General features: G+C 42.9%; 2 protein-coding genes across 2 annotated transcripts; both read left to right on the plus strand.

The window, feature by feature from the left end:
* On the plus strand, positions 1-1,736 carry olfm4.2 (olfactomedin 4, tandem duplicate 2). The gene is made up of 5 exons (XM_084915710.1): positions 1-60; positions 167-334; positions 418-630; positions 715-856; positions 943-1,736. The coding sequence occupies exons 1-5, from the start codon at positions 1-3 to the stop codon at positions 1,734-1,736; spliced, it is 1,377 nt and encodes a 458-aa protein (XP_084771836.1).
* A 1,995-nt stretch (positions 1,737-3,731) lies between these two features.
* Positions 3,732-9,589, plus strand: rps6kl1 (ribosomal protein S6 kinase-like 1). The gene is made up of 12 exons (XM_084914823.1): positions 3,732-3,842; positions 4,500-4,616; positions 4,804-4,976; positions 5,255-5,379; positions 5,578-5,670; positions 5,845-5,892; positions 6,304-6,436; positions 6,569-8,011; positions 8,107-8,196; positions 8,693-8,775; positions 8,884-8,979; positions 9,075-9,589. Exons 2-12 carry the CDS (start codon positions 4,582-4,584, stop codon positions 9,183-9,185), a joined length of 2,430 nt encoding a protein of 809 aa, XP_084770949.1. The 5' UTR covers positions 3,732-3,842; positions 4,500-4,581; the 3' UTR covers positions 9,186-9,589.

The following is a 9,589-nucleotide window of genomic DNA, read 5'->3' on the forward strand; positions in this document are numbered from 1 at the left end:
ATGTTGCCAGCTCTTCTGCTGCTGCTCCTGCCAGCCCTCAGCCCTGTTTTGGCCTGGATTGTAAGTGCCTTTACTTTTCTAATAAAGCGTGCAGGCACAGTGATCAGTTATGTCTCTTTAATGTTTTTTTGTTTTTTTGTTTGTTTGTTTGTTTTTTAAATTTTAGCCAGTGGAGGACTGGGAGTCTGGAAATGTAACGGCATCAGTGAGTGAGTCAGGTCAGTGTGTTTGCCATGTTTTTCTGCCTGACACAACCTTCCCTGCTGACCGGGTTGAGCACATGCAAGAAGTCACTAAAGATCTGATGTTGGAAGTGGAAATCCAAATGAACAAGGTGCAGTAGGACTAAATAATTATGTGACATTTGAAAGCATATGCTGTAGTAACACATTAACATTGCTTCTTTCACCCTTCCAGATAGTGGGCTTTGAGGCTAAGCTGGCGGTCTACCTGCAGGACCTAACTGAGCTGACAATTAGAGTGAACATACTGGAAAGCAGTCCTGACAAATACATCAAACTGGACTTTGAGCTGCTCAGGATTGAGCTGAGAGAATTTGAGGCTCTGGTATCTCAGCTCAAAAGCTCTCTCAACTCCTCCTCACCCATATTTGACAGCCTGTACACTGAGGTAAAAACTGCTTTTGAACTTACATGCAAATGACTTATTTTTAAGAGTACCTAATTTATGTGTCTGTCTTTCTGTGTTTTTTAGATCCACAACATGACCCTCATTGTGAACCAACTGGAGAGTTATGATGAGAGCAACCTGGCGGTGTTCCGCATTGAGCTGGCTAAGCTGCAGAAGAAGCTGGAGGACTGCCAGAAGGAGCAGGAGCTCATCAATCCAGATATTGGTAAGGCCACTGCCTTGGCTGGATTAACGCTGGTGTACGGTCTTGACATTACTAATCATTTTAAACATGCTTATTTTTCTCTTCAGGTAACTGCAATCACACGGGAATCTTGGCCCTCAGCAAGCCGATGGTGCTTCAGCTGAATGCTCATCTGACCCCAGGTTCCATTTATGGGGGCTGGGGAAAAGACTCCAAACCTCTTCGAGGTTCTGAGTCTATGTACTTCTTTGGTGCATACAGCTCCCCTTCAATCAGTAACTTTTACTTGTACTCTAACTATGATAAGCTGATTCTGAGGTCTGCATTCAAACACCATCGCACACCAAACGGGTGGGCAGGTCTTGGGAGCAATTTTATTGTTCACGGTAACAGCCTATACTATCAGCGCAACTCACCTCTCAGTATGGCCAAACTGAACCTGACCAGTTCCACATATGACTACAGAGTGATCTCAGCCGCTAGTTCAAAGTTCTCTTACAGTTACTCAGCCAGTCAGTTCTTAGACTTTGCAGCTGATGAAAATGGAATGTGGGTAATGTATGCTTCAGAGGCAAGCAAAGGGAAAATTGTCATTGCTAAGATAGAAGAAAAATCTTTTGGTGTTGAAGATCAGTGGAATACTGGTGTGTTTAAGGAGATGGTGGGTAATTCTTTCATGGCCTGTGGAGTTATGTATGCCACCAGGTCAGTGGATGTTGCCACAGAGGAGATCTACTACGCATTTGACACGAAGACCAAGGAGGAGAAACACCTCAGCATTCAGTTCCAGAAGTTCCAGGACAAATACACCAACCTGGACTACAACCCCACCGACCAGAAACTCTACATGTACAACAATGGCTATTATGTGTCCTATAATGTGAAATTTGACAAAGAATAATTTTATCTCTCGGTCATCTGCCGTATTGTGATCGATACGAGTCTTCTGTAATCTCTTACCCCCTGTGTTTTCTGTGATGCATTGGCTTTTGGCTATCTTTTCCTGAATAAAATCAAACTGAAGCATTCAAATAAAGTGAACTGCCTCAATTGTCTATACACATAAATTATATCATTATGAAATTATGCCACACAAATTTAGCTTCAGATTTAAAATCGTTCTAGATAATCAAATGAAACAGGAAAAAATGCATGAATTTCATAAAAACAATTCTTACTGTATTCGGATAAACATTTTTGCACACAAGTCCTTATTGAATAGAAAAACATGAACCAAAATATGACAAATAGGGATACAGTGGTGCACATTTGTCCAGTGTTCACATGTTAAACAGGGTTTTAAATAACTGTGTGCTCTATCTGCGGCTGGGCATTAAGACTCACAATCAGAATTTAACATGCGCATAAAGTTGAGTATAAAATGTGATTTTTACTGCAGATTAATCACTTTAGCTTTCATTGATCAAAGTGAACTAATTGAGCAGTTCTTTCATGTAACTGGAGAGTTTACAGGAGATAATAAACTGTTTTAAACTGCAGCTGAAGATAAACTGTTATCATGCGATGTAAATAAACATATACACACATTTCACAGAAAACCGCAGCTTCATACAGGATTTACTTTCTGATACTAAAAACGCAAGTTTCTCACCATAACTACTAAGATAAAGATTTGCCATAATCATCTTTTAATTCTGTTTTTTTCATACATCAGATTAAATAACGAAAACAAACAACAGGAACCCTGTCGTGGACCTGTAATAGTCCAAGGATAGTATACATAATGCACACATGTGCACTAATCTCAAGGGTCAGTGATGCTGTTCTAATAAAATGTTTATGGCCATGAAATGATGTCACATGGTTTAGCTAAGATAATAAGAGGGGTATTAGACTACAGATAACAGCAGCTGCCACATCTGAATACGTTAGAAGCTCTTCAAGCAAGAGCACAACTGCTTTGTCTTTAATGCTGCTCTTTCAATAAAACAGAAATACAAAAGACGACAACTGTGTACATGCCTGTAACTGTAGGAAACGGTATCTATGTCACCAGGCCAGACACTTTGAAGTTCTACTACCTATGACACTGAGGGAAGTGAGAATCATCTTACAGATATTTCAGGAGAAATTTGTCAGCTTGCATACAATCCCACTAATCAGAGGATCTACAAACACAGTGACATCATGGTTCCTGTCATGAAACATTCAACACCCGGATATCTTCTTGGTCTCCTGTATTGTGATTGTCATAAATGTTGTCTTACATTGTGCTAAAATCAAAGTTTATCATTCAACTGGGTTATTTTGCTTCAGTTTGAATTAAAACAAAATAAAATTTGATTTGATTTAATTGTGGATGGGTTAAAAAAAACCCAAAACCCTCTGTGGTGACTAATACCCCTCCCCTTTTGGATAAGGTTACAGCATTTGATCTTATGCCCCTCTTTCTCCCCCTTCTTCCAGGGACATGCTGGAGTTTCCTCCCACTTCCGTAACCCAATCCCTCCCTTGGGTGGGTGAGGGGGTGGGGGAGGACTTGCCTTTGTGCTCTGGTTGGAGCGTGGCTCCATCTGGTACCAAGTACCCACCAAAACCCAGCAGCTTATCAATTCTAAACAGGAGGAACCTTTCATTAACTGTACATGGTCGACATTAAAAAAATAAATAAATAAAATAATCGATTGTTGTATAAAATGAATAATTTTAAATGCGATTTGTCTGGAGAAATCTGAGGAAAATCCATTATTTTTAATTAAATAAATAAATAAATCTGGGCTGAAAATAGCCTTCAGTCAGTCAACACAAATACAGCACTGTCTCTTTAAATCCTCTAGCATCTGTCAGGATGACAGGGGGAAGTGGTCTCTGTGTGTGGAACGGTACCCTAAAGTGACATCATGCTCAGCCAATCAGCAGCCTCGCCTGAGCTCTCTCCTCCTGTCCTGCTTGTGGGATGATGTGTTCTGGTTGCTAAAGACACGGGCTACTGCTGCTGATGCTGCTGCTGGGGCGGAGGGTCCAGGCCATGCTCGCCTTGCATCAGGTACACAGCGTGCATTTGTGCGGGTTACACGTGTTTTCTGTGGTGTTAGTGTACTTATGTATCATGATACACTGCTAGCTTACTGGCTATGAGGTGAATGTTGTGAAGATGATGGATTATAATGGAGGAGACTGCAGATGGGTCTGTGTGGCTCACACTTCTCAGATGATGACGCCTCCACGGCTGGATGGGGTGTGTATGGCTCTGATGTTTCAGTGTAGACTGAACTGGAGGGGGGATATAGGATTTTCATATATAGAAGGTTTTCTTTTGAGCCATAGCTTCCGCATGCAGCCTGATAATTCATTCATTTAATGTTATAAATGGCATACTAAAAATTTAATCAAGCCTCTTGTTAGCACATACTTTTGCTCCGTGGAAGTGATCACTGTCATGTGATTTGTGCGAGTCGATTACCCCAGTTTTTATAGCATGTACAGTTGGGAGTCCTTGTGTCTACACCTTTATCATGTTTTAAGGAAAAAATATTGCATTTATGAGACATACAGCTATGAGCCTCAGTGCTCTGAGTCATCTCTCTGTCATCTTGGACATTTTCTGCTCTGCTTCTTTCCATTCATCGCAAATAGAAGAGCAAAGCCTGCACTCACTTCCTGTTCTGCTCTGACGGTTAACTCTTTGCTTGTGCTCGCTCAGATGGTCATGCCTTTCTGCAGAGACCCACGTTTTGGAGTCACTGGGAGCAGACACGCTCTGATTCCAGTGATCGAGGGCAGAGATGAGCCCTGCTGTTGATAAGACTGAAGAGCAAAGGTAATCTGAACAGTTGTGTTGTTTTAATATCATTTTAAAAGCCTCACAACAGCAGTGTGATTAACATACCCAAGTTTTATATTCAGTTTCTGTTTCTGTGATTAGGCAGTTTGCTCATATCTCAACTATATTTAAATATAGTTCCATTTATTTAAGAGTAATGTCTAACTTTCCCTGCTATGCACAGGCCCAGCTGGACCTTGACGGGTCCAAAAGAAGAAGTGATGGCAAAAAGAGATTACTTGGTGGAGGCGGCCAAGCAGATCCGCATGGCACTGGACAGTGAGGTGAATGAGGACTATGAGGCAGCTTTCAGTTACTACAAGAACGGCGTGGACCTGCTGCTAAATGGGGTTCAATGTAAGTGGAAAATATCTGGTCTCTTTTCTGCGTGACAGAGTGAATAGGGAACATGGAAATGCATGTTTGCACAAGACATGTGATGGGAAGATGTGAACGAGTATAAAAACAGGAAGTCATAAACCAAAGGTTAAGCACAGATTTTCTTGCTGGCCAAATATTTTAGGTGTGTGCTGCTGTTTTATAGATCAAAGGTACTTTGTGGCATTTAATATATTTCCAAAGCCAAGGTTTTACCCACTTTTACTGGTGTGAGACTGAGTTTAATTGTTTTGCAGTGGATCCGAACAAGGATCGTCGGGAGGCTGTGAAGAGGAAAACAACCCAGTATTTGAAGAGAGCAGAAGAAATCTTTATAACACATCTACAGGATAACCTGGGAAAAGGGAGCTCTCATTTAGGGGTAAGACAATCATCCTTTGCTGCTTTTAAGAGAAGAAAAAAGGCATCTTGTTTGTTAATCTGTATGCAGGGTTGTAACATATTGTAGCTCAGCATTCCTTGCTTGTACTCTTCTCAAAGGACAAAACATTTAGTGCCTACTATCACAAACCAAGTTTCAAATTCTTACTTGAGATCTGGTTGATTTCTGTGTCATCAGGGCTACAGCAGTCTGAGGTTCCGTCCAATCAGACACCTGAGTTCACCCGTGGAGGATCTGGAGATGTGTAAGGTTGTGGGTGTGGCTGACAAGGTATGAAAGACTTTTGTTTTAATTTTGATTTTTATTGTTTCTTTTGCCTTTTTGCACTCCTTGTAGTACACAGTGAAAGTGTCAATGATCAGCTGCGCTCCAACCTTGAAACTTGCTGTAATAATTTACCCGCTTTTATGTGGAAGGCTAAAGGTGTTATTTCTCATTCTTAAGGTCCTAATTGTGCAAAGTATGGTCAACAAGGAGACATTTGTGGTAAAGGTGAGTGTGCGCTCTATAGTAGCCAGTTGATCAACAAAATTATACCTATAAAAACACATCCATTGGCCAACACGTGTCCACAGATAGTTGAGATGATTTGAGGGGGAGGGTTGCTGTCTAGCAGCAACACCGTTGTTGTATTCTGTTGCAGGCTAGTCGATGCTGATTGTCTCCCAGAGTATCACTCCACATTAATCAAGCCTAAGAGCTCTCACCCTTTTAGCCAGTGGTAGTGCACCTCATATTTCAGTGTACAGATAGACATTGCAGCAGACAGGCACTTGGACCTAAAGGGTCAATCCAAGCAGTGGTTAATCTACGCCTGAATGAGTAACAATGCACCTGCGTCTTTCTCATCTAGAAAATGCTAATTTATATATAACTATATGAGTCATGCTCATTATGTTCCAGAGCCTGGTTAAGTCTAGCTGGGAGAGCAGGGACCAGCCAACCATCATTCCTCAAGGGGTGCCATACATGGTTAAGCTGCTAAGATATTACGTCAGTGAGGATGCTGTGTATCTGCATTTGGAGCATGTCAAAGGTGAGCGTTTAACCACTGCTCTCACTGCTGCTGGAACAATGTGGATGGATTTTTGGTAACAGTAATGGAGTGTAATATAGAGTTTTTTTTTCTTTTGTTTTGTTTGTTTTTTGCATTGCTCCTTCTCTGTAGGTGGGAGGCTTTTCTCCAAGCTGCATAAACTGAGGAACGAGAAGGCCAAGGAACACCCAGAATGCTTCGCTTCTCGCCATCATAACACCAAGCTGAAGACCAGCCGGACCTCACCTGCAATCAGCGCAGACTACCAGCAGAACAGAAGTGCAGCGGTGATTCCTGAGAAACTAAACGACGAAAGCCCCGACGCAGACTTCCCTACCTCGTGGGATGAGACGCAGCAGCGACTGGAGAGCTGCGGGACTCACTCCTACATCGAGGAGACGGGTTGTCTGCAGAACACACGCTCGGCGGCGTCTTTTTACACCAAGCTTGATCGGCTCACTCTGCTGTCTGGCCCGACGAGGACACAGGTCAAAACTCACATCCATCCACCAGCTCCTAGTTTGTGTTTGCACTCCAGCGAAACTCAGGAAAAGCCAGCTCTTCCTCTCTCCTGCGCTCGTGTCAGTCAAGCTCTCGACGTCATGTCGGAGCTCCATAAAAAGAAACCTGGAATGGGGCTGATAGAGTGCAGCTCCGAATTCGAAGTGGCTTGGAAAGCTGCGGATCCAGTGCACAACTGTGAGAAAACAAACCCCTATGCACTGACTGACGCTGATTTATCCCTAGAACGAACTGCACCTCATATGAATCTGGACTCGTTTATTAAAGCAGGGTCACAAAACGGTGAAAATGTTTTGAGTTCTAGTCCTGCCATCTTGCATCTTCCTCTTCATTGCCAAACCCAGATCCATGGCAGGGCTTCATGGGATATGAATGGCTCTCCCCAGGGATCTGTTTTAGGTGTAAACTCAGCAGAATTAAACACAAAGCAGGAAAGCAGCAGTCCCACTGTGGAAGAAAGAAATGGAATGGTAGTTATCAGAAGTACAGACAGAGTAGTATTTTCTGACCACACAGATACACAGATCACCTCGGACAGTTCTTGGCCTTCCTCAGCTTCACTCTGCCTCAGTGTTACAGAAAAAAAGCACATGTTTTCCAGGGTTCCTTTGGCTTTTTCAGGGCTCAGTAATAAAGGGGAAGCCTGCTCAAGTGAGGCAAAAGAAGGAGTAGAGGAAGCCCGTGAGCTGCTAAGCCCTGGAGAGAAGCGTGCACCTACAACAAAGGGATCATCTGTAGGCTGGTTCTCCTCTGGTCCTCATGATGCCCCGCCCAACAGGAAGCGAGAGGATGTGGATGGTTTTATAAAACCAGAAAGACCAGATGGTGAAAGAGAAGACCAGATCATAGAGGTGGATGGCTGGTGCCATCTGCCTCGGTTCCCTATCAAGTCGCCCGGGGCTGCAGATAAGGCCATGCAGACCTGTTGGGGGCTTCCTGAGAATGAAGTGCGCATCTGGGGGGCACAGATCTTGTTGGCCTTGGAGAGTTTGCATCAGCAAGGCATACTGTGTCGGGATCTTAACCCTAGAAATGTTCTGCTCACTAGCAACGGTAAGGCTATCAAATCTAGCAACTGTCAAAGACCACATGATAAAAAACCCAATTTGTGCTGTATTTGAGTTTAATTTGCTATAATGTTTTCACAGGAAAGGTGTGTTTGACGTTCTTCAGCCAGTGGAGTGAGGTTCAGTCAGAGATCAGCTCCAAATCCATGGAACAGATGTACTGTGCTCCCGGTAAGACTTCACTCTAAGCTGGCACCCTTGCTTACTCCTTAGCATAAACTGCCACCTAGTGGCAATGTCCATTTGGTCCGCTTTGTCCTGAACAAGAAGTCGGGTACTTCATGGTAAGTGGAGAGGTCTCTATATATCACTTTTCTACTCTTCTTATATGAAACACCTTCACACAAGGACATTTTTCTACATCTAAGTGCTCTCTGTCTACCATTCACACTGTGATCCAGCATCAGGACAAACTCAGAGGTTCAGTGTCGTGCCCAAAAATACTTTGCCACACAGCCTGGAGCAGCCAGGGATCAAACCACCAACGTTCCAATTAGGAAATTGGCCACTCTATTGGCTGAGCCACATTCACTCAGCTGTAGAGCCTTTTAAATTCATCTCAACCAATTCGATACATTGCAAGTGAATATAAAGCGATAACAAGAAACACACCTTCAGGGAACATCAGTGATAACTGAACTCAGCTCAGCTCGATGTTTGTTGACAGAAATTGGCGGAGTGTCCCGGATCACAGAGTCTTGCGATTGGTGGAGTCTTGGGGCTTTGCTGTTCGAACTTCTTACAGGAATGGTAAGCTAAACGCTCTCCAAGCATATTAATAATGTAATAGTCTGCAACTTTTGAATTTTGTACGTTTTGTACCATCCCTGCAAAATATTGGTTCTGACTCTCCCGCAGCCTTTGTGGCAGCTCCACCCAGCAGGAATCCACTCCCACACTCAGCTGCTCATCCCCGACCACCTGAGCACCGCGGCCGCTTCTCTGCTTACCGAGGTTAGAGTCAAGGGTTGAAAGATCTGCAAGGCTTTTGTTATAAAGAGTGTATTCAAAAAGTTTTAAACTGTGTTTCTACTCATTTTCACTTACAGTTGCTCCAGTTCGATGCTGGTTATCGCCTTGGTTCTGGAGGTGGGGGTGTAAGTGACATCAAATGTCATCCCTTCTTCAATGGAGTTTCCTGGAAGGCTCTGAGCTGCTAGCAGGAGATGATCCCTGTGTGTTACACTGGACTTGAAACACTGGGCTGAATCCGAGCATCCTAACGTGGCCCTAACAGTTGTAGCACCGCATACTGGTTTCATTTGAATTTTGTGCTTCCCAAAGAAATATGACAAAATAAAAACTGAAACAAAAATGGTGAACTGTCACATGGACAGTGAAACAAGATGGATTATTTTAAACCCTTGAGATGTAACTTAATATATATTTGATGTAATTTTGATAGTTTTACAAGTTCAGTATCACCGTGCATGAAAACCGATGCCAACTAAACCTAACATGTGACAATTGAAAAAATTACTAATTTTGGATTACTTGATGTAGAAAAACAATAATGAAGAATGAATAAATAGGCAATAAATTGTTACATCTTCTTTGAACATCC

The sequence above is a fragment of the Perissodus microlepis genome, chromosome 19 (assembly GCF_051167445.1).
Source record: "Perissodus microlepis isolate ML-2025 ecotype Zambia chromosome 19, ASM5116744v1, whole genome shotgun sequence".
Lineage (NCBI taxonomy): Eukaryota > Metazoa > Chordata > Actinopteri > Cichliformes > Cichlidae > Perissodus > Perissodus microlepis.